General features: G+C 40.0%; 1 protein-coding gene and 1 long non-coding RNA gene across 3 annotated transcripts in view; both read right to left on the reverse strand.

Moving 5' to 3' along the window:
- begain (brain-enriched guanylate kinase-associated) overlaps positions 1 to 6,447 on the reverse strand; it is a 62,147-nt gene extending 55,700 nt beyond the window's left edge. The window contains 1 exon segment of the mRNA XM_080870885.1: positions 6,370 to 6,447. Coding sequence (XP_080727011.1) covers positions 6,370 to 6,392 — 23 coding nt within the window. The 5' untranslated portion in view covers positions 6,393 to 6,447.
- Positions 22 to 2,506, reverse strand: LOC308389117. 2 transcript variants are annotated; one of them, XR_013970220.1, is made up of 2 exons: positions 2,200 to 2,506; positions 22 to 526 (listed from the first exon to the last, which is right to left on the reverse strand). It is a non-coding gene; the product is annotated as an uncharacterized lncRNA (long non-coding RNA). The 2 variants fall into 2 exon arrangements; XR_013970221.1 differs by lacking the exon at positions 2,200 to 2,506 and adding an exon at positions 638 to 1,358.
- Positions 6,448 to 23,980: the final 17,533 nt, after the last annotated feature.

Here is a 23,980-nt window from a genome sequence, read left to right on the forward strand (position 1 = left end):
ATAAAAAAAAAAAGGCAAAAATTAGTTTGTTTCTTTATTCAATTTTTGAACAGTGATACTCATTCAGTAAATGCAAATTATTTACATGGCAGTGCACTATAGGCATAAATCTAGACCCCTAGATAAAACATGATGGCATTATAGCAGTGACAACTCCTCCACAGTAGCAGGTGGGATTTTTCTTTTTTGAGGACGGCTCCTTTTACCTGTCACTACAGATGGTCTGTTTGTTCTGATCAAGAGCCTTTTTTTGGGCAGCTGAAGAGGAGAAGTCTATCTTATGGCCAACCTCTGGCTGTATCTTGGTCATATTACCCAGCAAAACCCAGTATGCAGGTTCATCTGTAACAGTCCTTGTGCCACAGATCACTGTTGCTTCTACATTAAACAGAAGAGCAGTGACGTGGGTGCAGGTCTCCGTGACTCCGGCCTTACAGCTGCAGTGGGTGGCTTCAACCTTCCCTGTGATGCTCACAGTGACCCATGGCTGCAATGCTGGTTCATTCAGTCTTTGAGAGTGCAGGACCTGAAACACACACAAAGTTCTTGTCTTTAAATGAACTATGAGCCAAGGCTGACATAAATGTTTTATCTACTTAATCATTAATGTAACAGTGTTTAGAAAGTTAGCACATACATGTAATTTTTCATTTCTTTATGTGTCCATCTATAGAACGCTGCATGTTATAGTGTAAATCTGCCTGTTCTCTGTCAGAAACCTGCCTGCAGAAAATGAACCTAAAGGATGTAATGCAAGGATGTCATCACTTTCAAGATGGAGAAAGCATAAAGTGACAATTATGAATCACTTAATATGATAAGGAGATTCTGCAGGTCATTAATCAATGTATAAAATTATTTTTAGTGACACAAGATACAAATATGGAAGGAAGATGTATAATCGCTCAGTTTGGGGAAATTGTGGGTAGCCTGCAAGGGCCTCAACTTCTCCATACCCACAATGTGCAACAAATGGGCACAGCTATCTTCAACAGTGGAACATCGGCCAGTTACTTCCAACTTTAACGCAGCTTGTAGTCTTGGAGAGCAGCACACCAAAACTGCATGCACAACTTCTGCTAACAGTGGAAACAGATTAAGAAATCCATGCAAACAGATTCATAAACCGAAAGAATATTATTTTACAGGATTAATGATCATATCAGCCGCTGGCTGATCACAAACCCTGAGGGTGTATACGAGAAGCAGAAGAAGCAGAGGGGATATCCAGTTTAAGTTTAGATAGTATTTGTAAAGATATTGACCATATCCTTTTCTGAAAGTGTGGATATAATGGATGGGGTAAGGTACTGACATGCTACAACTTTATAGTTGTTAAGTTCTGGCTACAAGTATACATACCCATCTTATACATTTTTTTATTTTATTATTATTATTATTATTATTATTATTATTATTATTATTATTATCATCATCATCCTCCTCCTACCCAATTATCTGTTTCTTTTAATCAGAGTATGCTGTTTTAATGACTTTACAATATCATTTACATTGTGTTCCTTACATTTTCCCCAATTGTATGTTATATTAATCCTATATTTCCGTTTTAATATTTCTAATGTTTGCCTTGTTTTCTTCACTGTCTGGTCTGCCTCTGTCTCACCTGTATGGATGCATTTACACCTAAATGTCCCCAACAAAGGATGTTTTAATTCACCACTATTCCAGTGAAACACGAGTCTCCCACCTTCCTGCTACCGGTCTCGAGTTTTTGTTCACCAAAGCACACACCAACTTCATACTGACGGACAGATCACTCCCCTTTTGCCGCCTTGTCTGACCGTGTTTTGTGGCTTTGGTTCACTTCGCCTCACTCTTCCCCATTCTTGTCATTAAATCAGGCCGTTCTGCAACCATGGCAGCCATTCAATCTATGGCTTTATTCATGGTGTATTTTACCACTTCACCAAAGGCCGTTTTCGTTTACAACATTATATTTGTAGTGTTCGTCTATCTATCAATATCTGCGGAGTATTTTTTAACGAGTATCCTATTTTCTAAAGCACAGCATGTAAAGGGTAGCTCGGTTAGCAGGATGCTAGCATGTAGCGCTTAGTGAGACACGCCTCAGACGAGTTGAGCAAAGACCCCGTCTGTGTACTTTATACGTGAGCAACGGATTTAAATAAAATTAACGTTTCAAAAGACAAACTTGAAGATAAAAAACAATATACTTACCGGAGAATCGCCAGGGTTTGCTGCTTCCATCTTGCTGCTCCTAAATTCAAAACTGCCTCTGCAGTCAGGCAGGGGAGGCGTGGAAATTGTCTTTGAGTTAGTCAAACGTTTTCCTTAGTTCGAGTAGATGATAAAATAAAAATAAATGGGATTTTAAGTAGGACTAGGCGTTCTGTAATGATCTCTATTTAGGAGAAAAACTTAATCACTCACCTCTAAACAGCTCTCTTTTAGGAGACAAACTGCTGGCTAACGGTGTCATGTGATCAAACAGCGTAATTTAATTGGCCGAGAGCCACTCGACTCGATCTGGTGCTGATTGCTCTGGCTTGGGTCATTAAAGTTCATCACTTTTGCAGTTGAATTTTTGCAGGTGAATTTTTGCAGGTGAATTTTTTTCAGGTGAATTTTTTGCAGGTGAATTTTTGCAGGTGAATTTTTGGCAGGTGAATTTTTAGCAGGTGAATTTTTTTCAGGTGAATTTTTGCAGGTGAATTTTTTGCAGGTGAATTTTTGCAGGTGAATATTTTTGCAGGGAAATTTGGAGGATAAAAATTCAGTGTCATAAATTCAATGTCTAAAAATACTTGAATTCTGATGATACTATATTTCTTCCATATCCTGTTGGCTTTTACGGAGCTGTATAAACGCCAGCAGCAGACAGGCATATCTCCAGATGTCCAGGGAGCGATGAGGGTGGTGAGGTGGGACGTCAAAGGGAGAAGGCATCTTAAGAGTTAGACATGTGATGCACAGCGGTCTAAATCAAAGAATATGGGTACATGTGCACGCTCGAAGACAGAGCCAAACCCTTGAGAACGCTCCAAAGTAGATTCCACATCGCCCAGCTCCACACGCTACAGTAGTGGACCCTAACAAACGGCTCCTGCATGATTCCCAGAGCTCATGGTCTTGGAAATAATTAGACAGAAGAATGAGAGAGCAGAGAGGTGGTAAACTGCTCCAGGCTAACCTGAAGGGAGACTTTGTATAGCATCTGCCTTTGGAAGCTACGTGCTTAGGAAGAGATGAGAGATGAACAAACAAAGCTTCTTCAGGCATATTCCTAAAAGTCTAAGTGAAGCAGAGCAGGCGATTGATGTCGTTAAGAAGCTGATGGTGGTGGAAAAGTGGATCACGGATTGATGCATCTGATAAAGGGAAGATGAAACATTAGTGGAAAACTAAAGTAGGAGTTGGACTAATGCAGCAGTTGCCCTCTATTCTTTGGCTGCTTTTCAATCCCTTTCCTGTCCTTGCTTTATTCAATCTCAGCAAGCGCTGACTGCAATTTTAAGTTCACAAAGATACTTCCATTACCCTCGGATTAATGAAAACTCACTGAATTCTTTGAAAGATTGAACGGGGACAAGAATTTTGTTATTTTGAGACCAGAAAAGAGAGAAAAAAAGTTATAAAGCTGTAACCTTTTCATCTGTCAGTAAGCAGTTATTTTTTGACTTAACTGGCACACAGTCTCTTTTACAGTATGCAATGTGCTCACTATTTTCAGCTTTCAATTTTAGTTTGATAGTGATATTTGTATTACAGTCAGAAAGTAGGAAAATTCAGATTTCGTCTTCAAATCACTTTGTAAAGAGCTTATGAAAAATCTGAAAATCAGATAATAGCAGTGCTTGCAATCTACTATGCACGTACACAACATGCAAAATACAAGACTTTTCACAAGGTTTCAATTATTTACTTTAAATCTCATAAAAACTGGCTTTTATTTGGCTAGTAGTCTCTTAGTGCGCTCTTTCATATGGAGACCGTGACTTTGAAAGGGTTTGTCGGTGCACAATGATCTCAATTTTATTGGCATTGATTTAACTCAGCTTGCATGTGAAGTACAAAACAGCCTTTGGTGGTAAGCTTTGGCTTATTATCTATGACAAGAATCATTTCAGAAAACTGAGGAGGAGCAGAGCTCGTTGTGCTGCAGGGGTTGGTGGAGCTGATGGTTTGTTTGGACAGACTTCAGCACTTATTAATTTTCATCTTTGGACTCATTTAAAGTGGACCTATTATGTTAATTTCCAATTGCATATTTTTATTCTTGTACTGCACAAGATTTAGAGTAGCTTTGCATGATTGGCAGTTAAAAACCAAAACATATTTATCTTACACCGAGCCCATTAGTTCATACTATATTTGAACCAATCATTTTTATATTCTCTCCATTTAACTTTCTACTGACTGACCCTCACTATTGGAAATTTTCAACAGCACATGTATGGGACTGTTTTTTCACAGTCAGAGCATCAGCCTGAGATGACCATATTCAAGATTTCTTTTTCACAGTATTCAGAGCCAAGAGTAGAAAATCAATAGTTGGAAACTGAGCTCTTGGAGCAGTCTGAAGCCTGAGGTTTTGATTAACAGGGATTACCTGCACATATCCATACATTATTATTTGAAACCTTATATATTGGCCATATATATTATGATTAGCATAATTTGCTTGCATGGACAAGGGACATTTCCCCATCTCTGGTCATACCAGCCTATCACATGGTACAATAGCAAAGAAAATCTAATAATGTTCATTTTTCCTGGACACAAATTCGCACATTTATGTCACAGTAAGCACGACTTTGAAAATTAGTGGTAAGTATATTAGCAAGGATATTTTATGCCTGACACACCATCCTGGCAACCAAGATAACTGAGCTCTGAAAAAAAGTATCAGCTATTGAATGATCTTTTTTCTAAATCCAACTGAGATGATTAATAATTTAAAATAATAATAATAATAATAATAATAATAATAATAATAATAATAATAAATGCAATGAAATAATTTTGGTCCCAACGCACCAACAGGATATCTGTGTGCAAAAACTACAGTTAGTTAAATACAGTGAAAAGGATTGAAAGAAGCATGTTATGATATTTTATAGGATCCTTGGAAAAGGGGAAACCAGACTTGTTTCCTCGGTTTTCCAAGTAGAAAGATACCTAGCTGCCTGGTTAATTATTCATTTATTTGTCTGCCAGCATACTGTGTTACTGCATTTTGAGAATATTTTACAGTAAATATTGAAGTTAAATGGCGCGTACACATTCAGTATTAAACACAATCAAAAAAGACATTTAGGATATGCAAAAGTGTGTAAATTACATCACTGTGATTGACATAGATTGCATATTGACAAGGAATATTGGATAAATGTGCAGCACCATTCCACAGCCATACCATTTGCAAATACAAAGTGCCATCTTCCAACTAATTACGAGTTAATATAGCTTAAAGTGGCAGAAGGTTAGCGCACATTGTTCACTCTTCCTTTGTTTTTGCACCACATTAATTAAAGCTCTCTCCACTGTACAGGAGGTTTGAAACTCACTTCAAAGACTCAAAGTTTCCCTCTAGACTGCACTTTATCCAAGGTTCTGTTTGCTTTAATTATGTAACAGGAAGTAGGGATCATCTCCAAAATCAATGGTTCCTCACTAGCAGGAGGTTAAGACCGGAGGTGAAAGCAATTAACTTCTAGATGTTATGATCATGTTATGCTGACATGCTGATTATAGAGCCACCTAAAGGCAATGCATCACTAAAGGCTTTAGGATTTCCTCACTGAAATTCAAAGTGATCACACCCATCTATCACGTCTTTTCTCAACTCATCAAATGCAAGGTGAGGAGTTTGGCTTAATGAGAGCAACTTTCTTTCTCATGATGGGCTGTAATAGCCTCTCTGTGGTATCTTCTTGCTCAGTGAAATATTATGGGAGTAAATTGAGGGCTATGAAAAAAAACGTGGTAACTCATTATTCTCATACCACTAAAATCCAGACGACAATAATAACCCCTAAGCAACAACACCAGTTACACCAGTTTAGTTCAACTTGACCAAACGATCATGACCAACCTAACTTACATGCAGTGACTTCCAGTAAAAAAAACCTTCAGATTTTACTCCAGTATGCTGCACAACATGTAGTCACATTCTCCAAACATAGTGTACTGTTGAATGCAGAGCAGTCTACCCAGCGCTTTCTCAAAGCGCTCAGAATATGCAACACATGAACAGAGAGGCACAACAGCTACAGAAGAGCCCTCACAACAATCATTACTTTCACAAGTGCAGCAAAGCAACTACACACACTTATCTCAGCGCCACTAATGAAACCAGGCATGCACTTCTTCGCTTCCTTGCCTTACCGTTTATATGCCATTTGCCTCATTTTCAGCAGATAAAATCACTACTTTCATGTGCCTGTGCATCCCCTCAGAGCTGCATGCATTTAGAAAAAGACTCCCCTAATTCTGACTGGAGACAGGGCTGGTAGGCAGAGAGAGAGAGAGAGGGGAGAGAGAGAAAATGAGAGAGGGAGCTGTGAACTGAATGGAGCAGGAGGAGGTGTTCTGGAAGAGGAGGGGTTAGGGGAGTGATGGAGAGAAGAGGGAAGAGAGAGAGAGAGAGGAGAGGTGTGGCTGAAGGTGTAACTGCTGGGAGGAGAGGAAGTAAAAGTGAAAGTAGCCAACCTTGTGTTATGCTGCGTCTCGCCATCAGATTCCTGGTAGGAAGAGAAGCGGGTGAAATGATTAGATATATTTATCAAGCAGATTTATCTGGCGCCGCCGCTGCCACTGCACGCCGTGGAATACCTCTTATCTGGTGTTTAACGAGCTCTCAGAGTGGCTGTGTCTCGGCAAACAAATATATCCATTATTTCCTCACTCTCACACACTGTATCAGTTCTGAGAACATTAAGTGAAAGGAGGAGAGAGGCAGAGCAAGAAATGACAGATTAACAGTGCAAAAGAAAAATGCTGTGTGCTGCAGAAAGGGAGAGAAAGTGCCCGAGGGTGAGAGGCAGACTTGCAGACTGTAGTTGCTAGGAGGAAAGTACAAAAAAGTAAAATGGTAAACAAAACTAAAAATGTTGCAAATTAAGTCTAAAAGAATGAAGTACTCTTCTTAGATTTCTTTCTTGATACCACTCTCTTGTTTTGAAGAATGAAGATATTGCTACCTTAGGGAACACAAAAATCTGCCTAACATGAAGCTCACTGCTGAGCGCTTCGTATTTTATTTCGATATGCAACAATCTGTAGAAAAAAAGGACCACACTTTGTTATGTGGAAGTTAGTCGCTTCAGGTTGCTAACGCTGTTTAGTGTTTATAACATAAGCTAACTGATGGCTAGCTATATTATACTCAGTACTGAGCATACTCAGTGCTGCTCTGTCATATCTACACATGAATGCAAATAAATAGACTGGTCATAGCTTGCATATAGATTGTAAATAATAAGGATTTCACAAGAATTTACATTGAATTATTTTAATGCAGTTACAAGTTACATGCATGGCCATAAAAAACTCCCAATTTCACCGTCTTCTTCATGAACTTTACAGTGGCCACAAAGTCACGCATTGTTTTGGTGCTGTAGTAGGTTGGTATGTTTTCAGGTTCACGTCAGTCTCATTGGTGAGGATTTAGCAAGGTATATTAAATGTCACAGGTGCACAGCTTCAACATACGGACTACAAGATTGCAGTGCGTATTGGTGAGTGTGTGGAAGCCGGGCTTCACGCAGTTGCGTGGGTGTTACAAACAGTGCGAATGATACAGCAGGATGACTCATACAGCTACTGAATGAGACAACGCTCAGTAATCCCCCCACCCCCCACCTCCACGTCCATCCTTCCATCCCAGCATCCCTCTGTGTGGAGAGGGCAAGCCTAGAGAGAGGGGGAGGAGGATAGAATTGGCATTCCTGCAAGGCATCACTGAATGATAATCAGCTCACATGGATTTACTTTCATTCAGTGAAAAAGGTAAAATATTAACCTTTAACTCGCTTTTGCTAAATGATGATAGAATGGAGACAAAAAGCAGACATATATTAAAAAGTACTGACTTGACAAACACTATTTGTCATTTATTTTGTACATAGCTTGGGCAGCTAAATATCCATTTTCTTCTGATTTCCAATTCATCGTCATGGGGGGTCTGGAGCTTATCCCAGTTGTCATAGTGTGAGAGACAGGTACACACTGGACATGCCGCCAGGGCTCACACACAGAGGCAAACAAGCATTCACTCTTACATTTACACCTATGGGCAATTTAGAATTACCAGTTAGCCCAACTCCATGCATGTCTTTGGACTGTAGGAGGATGTCTGAGTACCCAGACACAGGGGGAATATGCAGACTCCACACAGAAGGCCCCCTGGATTTGAAGCCATCTTGCATTTCACATTACCATTTGATAAAACTTTTATCATAAAAAATATTAATTAGTATTTTTTAAAAACTTTGTAATCGTTAGGATTTCTTCTTAGAATTATTTCTGATACCATTGTGGATATTTTTCAGCATTATTTTCATGACACTTTTTTGAATCACTGCTCCTACAGCATTTAACAGTAAATCTGCTATTCTCATCCCAATATGAAGGTCATTCACAGGACGCCATGCTTGCATTTACTAGGTGATGATTTTATCGAAACACACACATTAGCCCACATACTTGCTTCATGTTTAATTACTGCTGTATTTCACAGGTATACTCTTGTATTGTTAGGATGCATTCCGCTGCTGACTGATAATTTATAACTTCACTATGTCTCAATTACAAGTTCTCAGTTTATCTCAGCTCATCACATATTTTGTAATAGATGTATTTCAGCCTTGCCCTCCAGACTGCAGAGGACACTTCTCCTTCTTTTTCTCCTACCTTGAAAGAAGCGCCCACCTCATCTCTACACTTGCAAGCCACTAACTGTGAAAAGCTGCCATACAGCAGTTTTCTCTCTTTTTGCCAAATGTATTCCTTTTAATACATACACCCACTCATCGGCTGAACAGTTGCTAGGGAGCTGACATCCAGTGAATAAGTTCTAGTCAGAAAGCGACATCCCAAACATTTATCTTCCTCCTTACTGTTGGACGTTGGTCAAAGTTCACCCATTTAGCAGCAGGGTATTAGTACAACAGTGCATCAGGTTGTGAGAGGCCATATTACTGGATGGCATTACTATGCCTGAGGCTCAAAAGCACAACAAAAACAGAAGGAGGGAAAGTGTTTAAATATTTTATGTATCAGCTACCTTCACACTGGCACACAAGCAGGATAGTGAAATTTGTTTTAGATTCAAGCAGTATTTCTCTATTTTAGTAAAAAAGCAGCAAGTAAGGCAGATGTATTTCTTAATATGATATTCCAAAGGGACCAGTAGTTCCCATTGCTAGCCCTCTGTTGAATGTTTGGAGGGCAGGAAGATGCTAATGCATTTAAATAAAAAGTAATACAGACACAGCACAGCACTCTGAGAACTTCCCGGCCACTGAAAATGCTCATCTAGTAGGTCGCGCTGTGATTTTGAGTCTATATTTGAAAGTAGCATGAGCAAGAATACAGTTGGGTCCATTAGTATTTGAACAGTTACACACTTTTGGTAATTTTGCTTTTGTGCATCAACTGTATTTCCCACCTAGAATTTCTGCAGCCATCTTTAGCTGCTGCTTTTTCGTAGGTCACTCTGCATTCAATTCGGTCTTCAGTAAGTGAAAAGGATGTTCTGAGATCAGCTGAATGACTTGGCCATTGAAGAATATCGCAATTCTTTACCTTGAGATACTTTTGGGTTGCTTTTGCAGTATGCTTTGGGTTATTATCCATTTGTAGTGCGAAGGTCTGTCTGATCAGTTTTACGGCATTTGGCTAAATCTAAGCAGAGCACAGCCCAACACTTCAGAATACATCCTGCTACCTCTACCAGCAATCACATCATCAATAAACACTAGTGACCTGGCTCCACTGACCTACATGCCCATGCTATCGCAGATGATGGTGTATGCTTCGAATCACAAGCTGTTTCTCTTCTTTTCCCTTCTTTTTTCTTCTCATCATTTTAGTGCAGTTTCATCTTGGTTTCATCTGTTCCAAATTATTTTTTTTTTAGGACTGTTGAGGCCCTGTCAGATGTTTTTTCTGCCAAAGTGTAATCTGACCTGCTTGCTCTTGTGTGTAACCAGTGGTTTGCACCTTCCATTCATGAAGACATCTCTTCATGTAGACTTTAGGGACCAGAAAAAGTAAAAACATCCAAGTAAAACCCATAGTATAGCAAAGAAGGAGGTATACTACATGTTTAGCTTATACCACAACAGATATGCCTATCTGTTTAAAATGTTCTTGACTGGACTTTTTCATCCACTTTAGTTGTTTTCTGTGGTCTCTCTGGTCTTTTGGTGTTGCCAAATGCTGTTTGTTTGATTACACCTGATGTTTTTGCTATCTTTCTGATAGGTTTATTTTATTTTATTTTTTCCCCAGTCTAATGATGGCCTCCTTCACTTGCATCAACTTTTTGGACCTCATTTTGAGAATTTCAGTAAAAAGCTGGAAAATACAAGTTCAACACTTGAAATTGATTCCAGATATTTTGTCTGCTTAATGTGTCATAGAACAACAAGAAAATAGGCCTCGAAACTACCTTCTCAACTGACCAATTATTTTTAAGCCTCTGAAAATAGGGCACTGTAACTCCTAGATTGTTGATGCAATACTTTTGATAAAGCTCTTCATATCCCCAGTGACTTTAAATCCCCTGTGATGGAGTATGGAGGCAAAAACTACAGAATTTGTGTAATTGTTCAAATGCTTATACCTATTCTTTTCAATCATAGACTGAAAATCATAACATGAGCTGCAGTTTGAACAAATCTTTTCTTGGTAAATGCACATTTTCAATGGCCAGGGTATTCTCAAAGCATTGCTGTGGTCTATTTTACTTTTCATTTAAATGCATCGACATCTTTTTGCCCTACAAACATTCAAAAGATGGATAGCAAATGTCCAAATACTTATGGAGCTATCTGTATGTTATGTGCATGCATTCCTGTGCATATACAGCACAGAATAATTCAGATTCTCGCTAATGAATAATCATGTTTTCAGATTTAGTTTTGTATGGCAAGTGGGTCATGTGTCAGATGCAATTAAGCAAAACAGCAAACATAAATGAGTCACATCTACATAATAAGTCTGAGAAGAGTAATATTCAGCTAACAAAGACGAATGTGATGCAATACACTATATCAAAGCCTTGAATAAAGACTGAGTGAATTCATCAGAGGCTTGTGTAATCTTATTCATTTGGCTTCTCATTTCCAGCAATCTGCATTTACTCTTACTGCAGGAGAAAACATGACACAAACTGATCATTTCTTAGAATGATCACGACAATTATCTTCACAATAGCGCAAAATAAAGTTACTGTGCATGATGTAATAACTGTCTATCATGTAATAAAATTCAAAGTATGTGGGATGTGTATCTGCAGTCCTCATTTTGATCCGCTGTGTTGAAAATCAAACTGCAAAAATCCTCTGCAGTTTTCACATAAGCTGTTCACAGTTTAAAGAACGCAGGCTTTCCAGGAAGTAGTTATTCATAACTGACATAGTGCTAATTACTTCCTGCTGGACTATACCTCTTGAAATGGTGATAAATTCTTGGCTAAAGCAACCCTGTTCAATACCATATCAAAAACAGCAGCTGGAACATTATTGCATATTAATAAAAGCAGATGGTGGTTTGCAGACATGGCCAACGGAGGTGTTGAGGGACACCTCACATGTTGGAAATCAAATCTGATTAATTCAGGAAATAACTTCAACTCCAACACATACATTAGATGATCTCTGTTCTATGTATATGTATTTTTAAACCAAACCACCAAACGAACAATTAAGTGTAGTGTAATGTACTCACAGCAACATTTAGAGGTCTGGGCAATGAGGTAGACCTGTAGGACATTCTCGGAAACTGCTGCTCCGGCCAGCTGAAGACAGGGCAGGGGTTGTTCCGTCCACTGGCAGCCAGATGAGGATAAGGTGACTCATAACAGGTAGGAATAACTTTTTTCTCCTTCTCCCGCCCTCTTTCTGACCATCTAACTTTTTCCCAGCAAAGCTTTTCTCTTTTTCTGTCCCTTTCCCTCCTTTTCTCACCTCCTCTGTCTCTCTCCCAGGAGGCTTCTTTTCTCTTTTCCCTCTCCTTCTCTTTTTCCATCCCCAAGCCTCCATTTCTCTCCCACAGAGTCCTGTTTTCCCTTTTCTTTACTCTCCCTATACCTTCTTCAAGCACTTTTTCAGTTTTCTCTTTCCCAAGGGTGCCATTAGCTATCAGTTCATCCAGCTGCCTCACTCTGTCAATGTCTGTCTCTAGATAATGTCTCCCAGTAGGGGTTTGTGCTTGGATCTTTGGACATAGCTCTTGGTTGGGCTCTGGGTGTGAGTGAGTCTCTTCTTTTACTTTCCTTAGGACTTCTCTCGGCTCTATGATCCTACAGCTTGGTAATGTCTTGCTCCACTGGTGGATGGAACTTGTGATATCTTTGGAGTCACACTCCTTAATCGGCTGAAGGTTCGAACTGGTTGGACTGTACCATAAGTTTGTTGTTGATGTCGATGGTGGCGGTGGATTTGTTAAGGCAGAATGTAGTGGTGTGCGAGATGGAGTTGGTGGAGGTGGTGGAGGAGTTAGATCGCTATGTCGTAAAATGAACGGTTGCTGAAGAGGACCACCATTTGATTTTAAGACCCTGCAAGTCACTTCATTTAGAAACTGTGAGAACTTGCGCCTGTCCTCTGATTTCTCACCACACTGATGGAATAAGACCGAAGAAGCATTTTTGCAAGATGATGACATATTTTGGAGTCCGGCATCTTTCCTTTGTGTTGTGCAAGTATTCTCATGATCATGGTCTCTTTTGCTTTCAGATTTAGCAGGAGGACGTGAAATGATAAGATTTTGGTAAATGATTTCATCCTCACCCTCAGCAGCAGAGGACACCTGATTAGTGTTGCAAGACTGTTCATTGCAGTCTTGCTTAATAGGAGTCCGTAGTAAGCAGGTGGCCACTGAGCTCCAGCTGTTTGTATCCCAACTTCCATCATCATCACTAGAGCTGCCGTTGCCACTCTGTAGACTAGGGCTTTTACTTCTCTCAATAGGATTGGGGATGGAGTTGTCCAGGCTTCCAAGTGATCTCCTCTTTATCCGAGAGACTGAACCTCTGAGATTGGGTAAAGAGTTCGGAAAGTTAGACAAAGGTTCGTCAAGACTTGACAAAGATCCTTGCATGCATGAAACAGACCCCTGCAGGCTGGAAAATGAACCTTTAAGTAAAGGAGAGGATTGGCGACGCAGCTGAGGCTCTTCTTCATGGTCACTGCAGGGTCCAGAGAAGATGGGGCAAGATGCCGTAGAAGAGCAGGAACCACGATCTTGCCGAGTTGAGGTTGCTCTGGAACGCTGTCGCCGTAAAGTAGCCATGTAAATTGCCTTCCTTCCTCTAATTTGCACAGACTCTGGTAATCCTTTCTGTACAGACTCAAGTCTGGGACCATCATCTGAAATGGAAACGCATAAATGAACCATGTCAGGCTCAGTCAGTCCTATTGGTTTCTGTCCTCTGGCTTTGCCCAGTTTTAATTGTCTGCCCTAGTTGTCCTGACTTCCAACAGTGCACCCAAGCTGTTGCAGTGTGACACACTTTACACTGATCCAGCTCAGTATTCAACGAGATCCCAAAGAGGCCTGATAGTCATCTGGATGCCAACCAAATCATTACCATATGGTAACTCCATCAATTCTATGTTTTTCCTTTTTAAAATAGCATTATAGATCAACAGGCGACCAGTGGTTTGTATGTGGGCATGTATAATGAATTTGTGTATTGACATGGATGATGTTGGAAAGCAGCTGGATATCCAGGTCAGTGATATTGACCACAGCGACCATGTGAAATCTGCTTTCTGTGCAGCAGGCAAGGAAAGCAGACACAGATCAATTTGTCACACATTGTTGTTGTGTTTGTTATGGTGTGATGTACAGATGAATGTACAAATTCATGGTTCATTGACTGTTACACATTACTAAAGACACACTTGAAATGATTAATTCTGTCAGTCTCACAGGACAGAGCATCTCTGTGGGAACATCTGTTGCCTCCAGGTTTGATTAGAGGGAACCTGTCCTGTCAGAAACTAGGCTTTTAAAGTTGTGATCAGCAGCATCAGTTGTCCTGCTGAAAGCAAACCCTAGTTAGAATGACTTAAAAGTACTACTTCTATTCTTCTACTCCAGTTTCGTTAGTGTATATTTATCTTGTACAAAACAAATACAAATAATTTGACAGATCTTGTGTTGGACCTAAATCTGCAAACCAGTATGACCACATATGGGCAAGACAGGAAAGAAAGGAGACAGAACTAAATACATACAATAGCAAATAGAAGGAAACTCTTGGTCTCTGATCTATATGACTCTGATAAAATCTGTATAATGTGACCACATGCAGGATTGATGTGTAAGCTGGACCTAAATGCAGACGGAGTGTAATGAAAAGCGAGCTTTATTTTAAGCTGTTAACAAAAGCAGTACAGCATAAAGAGAAACTAAAACTATGAAAACTAACTTCAAAACTTCAAACACTAGAATAAAAAACCCAGTAACATTAACTAAGAATTCAAAACAAGGAAGAAAACCAGGGACCATGATGTGATGTAGAACATCCGTATTATCCTACGTGTTGATTGGGATAGTAAGAGCATTGTTGGTGCACAAGTGAAACCTTGCCCCTATAAACCGACACATAAAGAGCTTTGCGGTTGTAGGCCTGTTTATGTTATTGTATTTTCCACAACTCTGTTGCTTGTGAAGCTCGCACACAAGAATTTCACTCGCATGTGCTGTACCAATGTACCTGCACATGTGATGTGACAATAAAAAGTGATTTGATTTGAAAGAGAATTCAGCATTAAGATCCAACCTAATTAATCTATGGTAAATGCTGGAAAAAGGGAACCACATCAGAAGCCATGTAGGTCAATCAAAAGTAAGTTTAAGTTTAGACAAGTGATTCTGAGACTTTAGGCAAGAGCTCTCTGAATAGAAAAGCCTTTTGTTATATAGAATAAAACTACTGAAAGTGATGGCTTTACAAACAAACAAATAAACCAGACATTAATGTAACATTAGAAGCAAAACCTTGCAACACTAAATAAATTTCATTGATTCACATCAGTTCAATTCTAATTCATTCGCAGAACTTGTTGTTTGGTCTCAAACATAAATTCCCAAGATGAACATTAACATATCGGTATCCTAGAGCCTTGTTACTGGTGGGCTGATACATAGTTTGAATCTTGATCAAAACATATCTCTTCCTAAAAGTCCAAGAGGACAACACTAGTAAAAAAAACATCCATCCATTTGCTTCCGCTTATCCTTTTCAGGGTCGCGGGGGGCGCTGGAGCCTATCCCAGCTGTCATAGGGTGAAAGGTGGGGTACACCCTGGACAGGCGCCAGTCTGTCGCAGGGCTAACACACAGGGACAGACAACCATTCGCACTCACATTCGCTTGCACATTCACACCTAGTGGCAATTTGGATTATCCAATTAACCTATCCCCACAAGCTGCATGTCTTTGGACGGTGGGAGGAAGCCGGAGTACCCAGAGAGAACCCACGCAAACACGGGGAGAACATGCAAACTCCACACAGAAAGACCCCGGCCTGATGGTGGAATTGAACTCAGGACCTTCTTGCTGTGAGGCAACAGTGCTAACCACCGTGCCACCGTGCTGCCCCCCAAAAAAACACTGCCTTATTTTTTCTCTTCTGCTTTATATTGTTTTTAAGTGCCCCTTGGTATGTTTTTCCTCCTGTGCATGAATTATTATGGCACACAGGGTGCTCAACCAAGCAGGAAAAGGACTGCCTCATTGCAAATGAAGAGTGTGAAGCTAAAGAGGCAGATGGTGGAACTATTGAAAATAAACATCCCTTCCAACAGCTGTACCCTCTCTAATAAAATGTTAAAAATAAGGGTACTTGATAGAGGAAGTAGCATAGAGAACACCAAATAATGGAAATCCAAAGGATATCTTTGTTTTTATAAGGCTCCCTACCGATGAGGGGGTTTTACATGTTTGACAGTAATTAGATTTAAAATTTTTCTGACAGCAGGTATAATTAATTTGTTTAAAGACCAAGAGGATCATCCCCAGCATGCATAGCAGCTCTTCTGTGATACAATTTATCTTTATTCGTCCTCACACCTTATAGAAACTAAAATTGCTGCTGCAGCTTTGCTGAGACAGTGGTACTTTGCCATAAATTAAGGTAATATACCTAAGGTAAAAAATTTAAAGCCTGTGCAAATTTAGTATAAAAAGAATCTGCATATTTTTCCATTTAAGAATCTTGAATGACCTAAAATAGCTTGAATCCACTCTCAGTGCTCCTGGCTTTGCTTGCTTTGCACCTGGTCTTCTACACACACAATATATGTAACTTACTTCCCTCTATCATAACAGCCAACTCTCCCTTTACCAGTCATAGTCCCTACATTTAGAGTCCCTACTCTCACCTCCAGACTTCTACTTTCCTTCTCTCTTGTTGCCCCTTTACACTTTCTCCTTCTTCTCTTCATTGTCTTCAGCCGACAGTAACACAGTTTCCACCACCACACTGTTTCTCAATAGCATATAAAAAGAACATCTAACCAATAGTCAAACATGGTGGTAATGTCATGGGCTTTTGCTGCTTCAGGACTGGGATGACTTGCTGTAATTGATGTAACCATGGATTCTGCTCAGAAAATCCAGAAATCCAGAAAAAGCAAATGTCTGGCGATAATCTCATGTCCACAAGCATATTTAGGTTGTGCAGCAGAATAAGTGTGGCCCAAAATTTCTCAGCAGTAATGTAAAACACTGACTGTCAGTCATTACAAAAGCTTGATTACAGTTTTTGCTTCCAAGGATGGTATAACCAGTTATGAGGTTTAGGTAACAATTACTCTTTCACACATTTTCCCTTACATTTCCCTACATTTGGTATTTACTCACACTATTCTAGTGTGAGTAAATACTTAATTTGAAATAATTACCAAACTTGGTAGAAGAGAACAGTGTTAAAGAACTAAATGATGTCCAGACACCTGACACATGACAAATGAATCCACTGAGCTGCGAATGATAATTGTGGCAACTGTGGTAAAAGGAATCAATAAGCTTGTATATGACACTGTCACAGTAACACTCGCAGAACCACCTGAACATGAGATCCAGAATATGTGCAGAGACAAATCCCTATGGAGTTAAATCAAGGAAGGGTGTTAGTTGAGCGGGTGTGCTCCTAGCTGCAAGGGATCGATTGGATAAAGACTACCTGACACACCATTAGACCCACCAAGAGCTGAGACTGATAAATATTATAGGAACATTGGGGAGAAACAGGAATCACACAACACCAATACCAAGTGGCCAGTGGACCTAAACATCCCAGAACAAGATCCAGTTGACATCACTAAAGTAGATGTCCAACAGCATCAGGACTCTGACAGCACAATAAGTGGGGCTGCTAAAAACAGTTACTCACCCAGACTGGATAACACAGGACAGAACAATCATGGTCATGACAGGGCGATTGCCTGTAAACTCCTCACAGGCATCATAGCAACCAATCTGAGTATGAACATAAGTCAACACATGAGTGCAGCTCAGAAGGGCATTGGAAACAACACCAGAGGGTCAAAGCACCAACTGGGGTTGATGTAGCAGTACACCACGACTCCAAAACCAGGCATATTAACCTGAGTCGCCCAGGACTGACTACAAGAAAGCGTAGAACTCAATGCCCCACATAGGGATACTGAAGTGCTTGGCATATACAAGGCTAATGGTGCAGTGATAACACCAATTGGACTGTTCAAGACAAAACTAAAGACAACCTCAAAAGCACAAGTCAGTATCATGTGTGGATTATACCAATGTAATGTACTGTCCCTATTCTGCATAGGCCTCACCAGCCTCTGCTACCACACCAAAGAGCACATACGGATAGAGATTCAGGAATGAAGTAGCAATCAGCCACTTCCTGTACATGGACGACATCAAGCTGTACACCAGGAGCAAGTCAGAGATAAACTCACTGATCCAACTCACCAGGACATCATAGTAATTCAGACAAAATAAGTGTGGCTCAGTGTTTGCAAAAAAAGGACAGGTTATCTTGACCGAAGTAGCTGGCAGAAGGCAAGACAGTGGGCATACTGCACAGCCACAAGCACCTGGGTATCACACAAAATAACAGGAACCAAGATAAAGATGCAAGAAAGTCAGGGGTCAAGGATTAAAGATTGTCAGGTTCACAATCCAGGATGAAACAAGGAACCTTTTACATCAAAAAGATACTTGGTAGCACTCCAGACTCTTGTTTTCCTACATTTTCTTTACTGTTGTAAAGCTATCCCGATCTTTCTAGGGCACCCCAAACTTTTCCAAATAAATTGAAATGGGGAAATCCTTTATAGCACTATTTTCAGCAGAACCTTTGTGGGTAAACTAGTGTGCTGAGAGACATGTGCCAAAAAGCTTGTAATTCAGCCATTTCATTGTGTCTTGTTTTTTAGCACCAGTTTTTGAAGAGAAGCTCTGCCTGTCAAAACTCAAATCAAACCCAAAGGATAATAATAATTTAATCAGATGCAGCAACAGAAACACCCCCTAGCTCTTTGAATAATACACAACGGTTTTGCTAATAAGATCTCTGCCGACTCATCATATCCACTGAGCACATCATGATTCCCCAAAGCTTCCATAACTGAAACAAAAAGATCAGATGCCTCATTTAATCCCTTCAAGCATCTGCCTGATGAACTCTTCAGAGAGATGCTTTGACATCTTTCTAAGTTTACACAAATAGAGAAGTGTGGCTCTGTATTTGGCATTTTTCTCTAAACTTGAGCCTCGTTGACAGCACTATCATCAACGCATTGACAAATTACCTTCAGGGTATTTTTGACCAATCACTCAGCTGTACTAAAATAAACATGTAACCGATATACATGTTTGGTAAAGTGCTTCTAGCAGGAGCTGTTTGTTCTCAATACAGACAAGGCTGTGTATTTTTCAGCTAAAATCACGGGATGGATATTTACAGTGGTTTCACTGTGCATTAGGACCCACAGTAAGCACTCCTGTTGGCAAACACATTTAAGCCTGTACATATTATTACATGGTTAAACTCAGCGTGAGCCAATTTCCCATTTGCTACTGAAGAAAACCAAAGCCAGCAGCGAGAAAACCAGCACTCAGTCATTCAACTTTAACATAATTTCAGCCACTTCCATTCAGTAGCCACATGATGTTATCTTTTCCCATTTTATTAATGAGCACTCAAACAAATGTCAGACCCCCCCATTTCCCTGTTGTCAACATCAACGTTGTCATGGAAACAGTGATCTGAATCAATCTCTCTCGCTCTCTCTCTCTTTCCCCAGCTTTGTGCTACAGCAATCCGCTATAGCTTTCACTCTAAATGCCAAGGCAATAAAAAAAGACACCTATAGGAAATGTCAGCCGCACAGCCTGACCAATGAAATCTGACAGCCAAGACAAGCAATATTTCTCATTTTCCTGTCAAGGGGAGCACAGCCATGATGCATCCTTTTCTTTTGAGAGGAGAAAAAACGCCATTAAAGAGCAGCAAATTGAAATGAATGGTACTGCTGTAAATGAAAGCTTTGGATTTGAGGCTACAGGTCAAATTAACATAATTGAAACTCACCAGCTCTTGCACACATTTGTATAAATGCGCACGCTCAGTGACATGTGCCCAGACACATGCACACTCACGTGCCCGCACTTGCGCTCTGTGTGCACGTGCACTGTACCCTCGCCGATTTGCATCACTTCTATTGTTTATGTATGCAACAGCGCTCTCCAGTGGTCACTTCTAGTAAAAGCTAAATTTTGGTTATATATATATTTTTTACAGCTTTCCCAGATTGAAGCGTCTGCTTGTTCACCCATATAAAACCGCTTGTTGACATAGACAACTGCTGTTTGATCATAGACTCATGTGTGAGCTCAAGAGGGTTACACAATGAAACTGGGTGTTGATAATGATGTTGTACTGAACTCAGTTGTGAAATGTTACAGCTGTCTCCCCCTTTCTTTTCAAGACACAGTCGGTGTTGTTGTTTTTGAGTTTGTGGGAATTTTAAAAAAAGTGTTTTTGGCCTATTTTATGACATTGTGCAGTATTTACAGTGATAACAAGTTTCTTTATTTATTTGACTTTATTCTGTATTTGGTTGCCTGGAACAATGACACACACGTGATCTGTGTATTGCAGCTATTGTAGAAAGCAGCACAGTACAGGCTTAAATTATGTAAATATACATTTATTCTCATACAGTGAAAGCACACGTGTGTGAGTGCGTGAGTGCACAGACACCTGTGTCTCTCACTTCATTTATGGTCTCAGAGTCCTTTATCCCGTCCGTGTTAATTAGTGGTTTGCAGCATGCATGATAATAATATAATACATTCAGGTGAAATTAAGCAGATCCATGGTAATTTTATGCCAAGTGTCAAACCATGAAAAACACTAAAATGATCTACTAACTAATGCAACCTGTGAGATGAATGTATAAATGGGGGAATAGGGCTGCCATCAGTTTCTAGTACTGCCTTGTGCAGCTGGTAATGGTCAATTTATAAGTCTGTGCAGGATTTATGATTATCAGGAAGGAAATCACATGCAGCATATTCACACGAGGGAAATAAGAGTGACAGTGATGGAAACGAAAATGCTGTGGAGAGAATATAAATAAGACAGATTGTTTCTTTTTGCACAGCAACAGCGTTCAGCACGAATCCATATGGAAGCGCTGACATTAGGATGTTTGCATTAGTCTACACAAACTATCAAGTGCACAGAGACCTCGTTTATTAAAAAAAAGAAAGAAAGAAAAACAAAACAAAACTTTGAGTGCACAAACCCGTGCATGCGTACACAATACCAGGAGTTTTGGTTTTTTCCTTGAACACAAACAAAAATAAAACTGACAGAAGCACATGCAGTATGTTTCTCATGAACATACTGTGTAGTAAATGTACTGTATACTTTCTGTACATATCAGGTAAATCAAACCATACTCAAAACAGGTGTCCGAAGGCAATATTTTTCAGTGTTTGAAGATCAGAAGATTAACTGTAATACTCCAAAGATAGATTAAATATTTTATCAGTAAATCTCACAGTTTGAGATGACAGTTTGGTGGATTTAAATGCAACGCAAAGCCCATTTTGTAAAACTGGCCCCAAGGCATCTGGAATCATCTGGCACAACTACAAAGAGTGAAATACACACAGAGGAAAACAAATGCTGGACAGTGTTTATCTCCAAGTAACTATTAAAATGCAATGGCCACCTCCAAGGGACTGTTTTATTTTATATGAAATAGAGAGAAAAAATGGATAAATAATAGTAAAGCAGCTGTGACTTTTACTGTTTTCAATGTGTCGTATTGGAAGTCTTCCACCAGGGAAGAGTGGTTCATCACAGCCAACATAAATTGAGCTTGTTTGACACAGGTGACCAGATGTCCCTCTTTATGTGGGTCTACAGCATTTCCATTCCCCAGGCCTCACATTTTGTCTGGTTTTACAGGACAAGCACTTTCTAAAATCTGAATTTTACTCATTGTGTACAAAAAGATGCTTTTGTATTAGTCTGACAAAAGAAAGTCTGTCTAATGTCATGCTCATCAGGGAAATCCAACAAAATGTCACAAGTTTTACAAATTTTACTGAATATGATTTGTAGACATATGAAAAAGAAACATATATTCACAGTTTTTGTCTTTTTTGCTAGTTATTTTTCAGTTTTGCACAGGGACAAAATGTGGTGTGAAGTAACACAGTATGTGTCTGTCATGACTGGATAAAAACGATTAGAACTGTGAGATGTGATAAAAGCTATAATTAAAAAAAGATTTGCTAACCTAGAGATACATCCAAATTAAAATAGGAGAGCAGCTGAAATCAAAGCCTATTGATGAGGCCATGAAAACAGTCTTAAGCTTCTCTTTATCCCTATTGTATTCACTTTGTAAGAGAATTGGACACATTATACAGTGGGGCAAAAAAGTATTTAGTCAGCCACCGATTGTGCAAGTTCCCCCACTTAAAATGATGACAGAGGTCAGTAATTTGCACCAGAGGTACACTTCAACTGTGAGAGACAGAATGTGGAAAAAAAAAAATCCATGAATTCACATGGTAGGATTTGTAAAGAATTTATTCGTAAATTAGGGTGGAAAATAAGTATTTGGTCACCTCAAACAAGGAAAATCTCTGGCTCTCACAGACCTGTAACGTCTTCTGTAAGAAGCTTTTCTGTCCCCCACTCGTTACCTGTATGAATGGCACCTGTTTGAACCCATCATCTGTATAAAAGACACCTGTCCACAGCCTCAAACAGTCAGACTCCAAACTCCGCCATGCCCAAGACCAAAGAGCTTTCGAAGGACACCAGGAAAAGTATTGTAGACCTGCACCAGACTGGGAAGAGTGAATCTACAATAGGCAAGCAGCTTGGTGTGAAAAAATCAACTGTGGGAGCAATCATCAGAAAATGGAAGACATACAAGACCACTGATAATCTCCCTCGATCTGGGGCTCCACGCAAGATCTCATCCCGTGGGGTCAAAATGATCACGAGAACGGTGAGGAAAGATCCCAGAACCACACGGGGGGACCTGGTGAATGACCTGCAGAGAGCTGGGACCAAAGTAACAAAGGTCACCATCAGTAACACACTACAACGGCAGGGAATCAAATCCCGCAGTGCCAGACGTGTTCCGCTGCTGAAGCCAGTGCATGTCCAGGCCCGTCTGAAGTTTGCCAGAGAGCACATGGATGATACAGCAGAGGATTGGGAGAATGTCATGTGGTCAGATGAAACCAAAGTAGAACTTTTTGGTATAAACTCAACTCGTCGTGTTTGGAGGAAGAAGAATACTGAGTTGCATCCCAAGAACACCATACCTACTGTGAAGCATGGGGGTGGAAACATCATGCTATGGGGCTGTTTTTCTGCCAAGGGGACAGGACGACTGATCCGTGTTAAGGACAGAATGAATGGGGCCATGTATCGTGAGATTTTGAGCCAAAACCTCCTTCCATCAGTGAGAACTTTGAAGATGAAACAAGGCTGGGTCTTCCAACATGACAATGATCCAAAACACACCGCCCGGGCAACAAAGGAGTGGCTCCGTAAGAAGCATTTGAAAGTCCTGGAGTGGCCTAGCCAGTCTCCAGACCTCAACCCCATAGAAAATCTGTGGCGGGAGTTGAAAGTCCGTGTTGCTCGGCGACAGCCCCAAAACATCACTGCTCTCGAGAAGATCTGCATGGAGGAATGGGCCAAAATACCAGCTACTGTGTGTGCAAACCTGGTAAAGACCTATAGTAAACGTTTGACCTCTGTTATTGCCAACAAAGGTTATGTTACAAAGTATTGAGTTGTATTTTTGTTATTGACCAAATACTTATTTTCCACCCTGATTTACGAATAAATTCTTTACAAATCCTACCATGTGGATTCATGGATTTTTTTTTCACATTCTGTCTCTCACAGTTGAAGTGTACCTCTGGTGCAAATTACTGACCTCTGTCATCATTTTAAGTGGGGGAACTTGCACAATCGGTGGCTGACTAAATACTTTTTTGCCCCACTGTACATTTGGTATGTACATGCTAAATGACAATCCAGTAATATGAACTATATATTGTATTTTTAAGTTTGGTATGAAAATTTCAAACTACCTCTCAGCATTGTTGATGTGTCCCACTTAGTCCCACACAAACACAGTGTTTGCCCCACATTTAGTTTCCTGGGTCATCCTACAGATAAGACCATTTTCCTATATATAAAAATATAAATAAATAT

The sequence above is a fragment of the Rhamphochromis sp. 'chilingali' genome (genome assembly GCF_963969265.1).
Source record: "Rhamphochromis sp. 'chilingali' genome assembly, chromosome: 21".
Lineage (NCBI taxonomy): Eukaryota > Metazoa > Chordata > Actinopteri > Cichliformes > Cichlidae > Rhamphochromis > Rhamphochromis sp. 'chilingali'.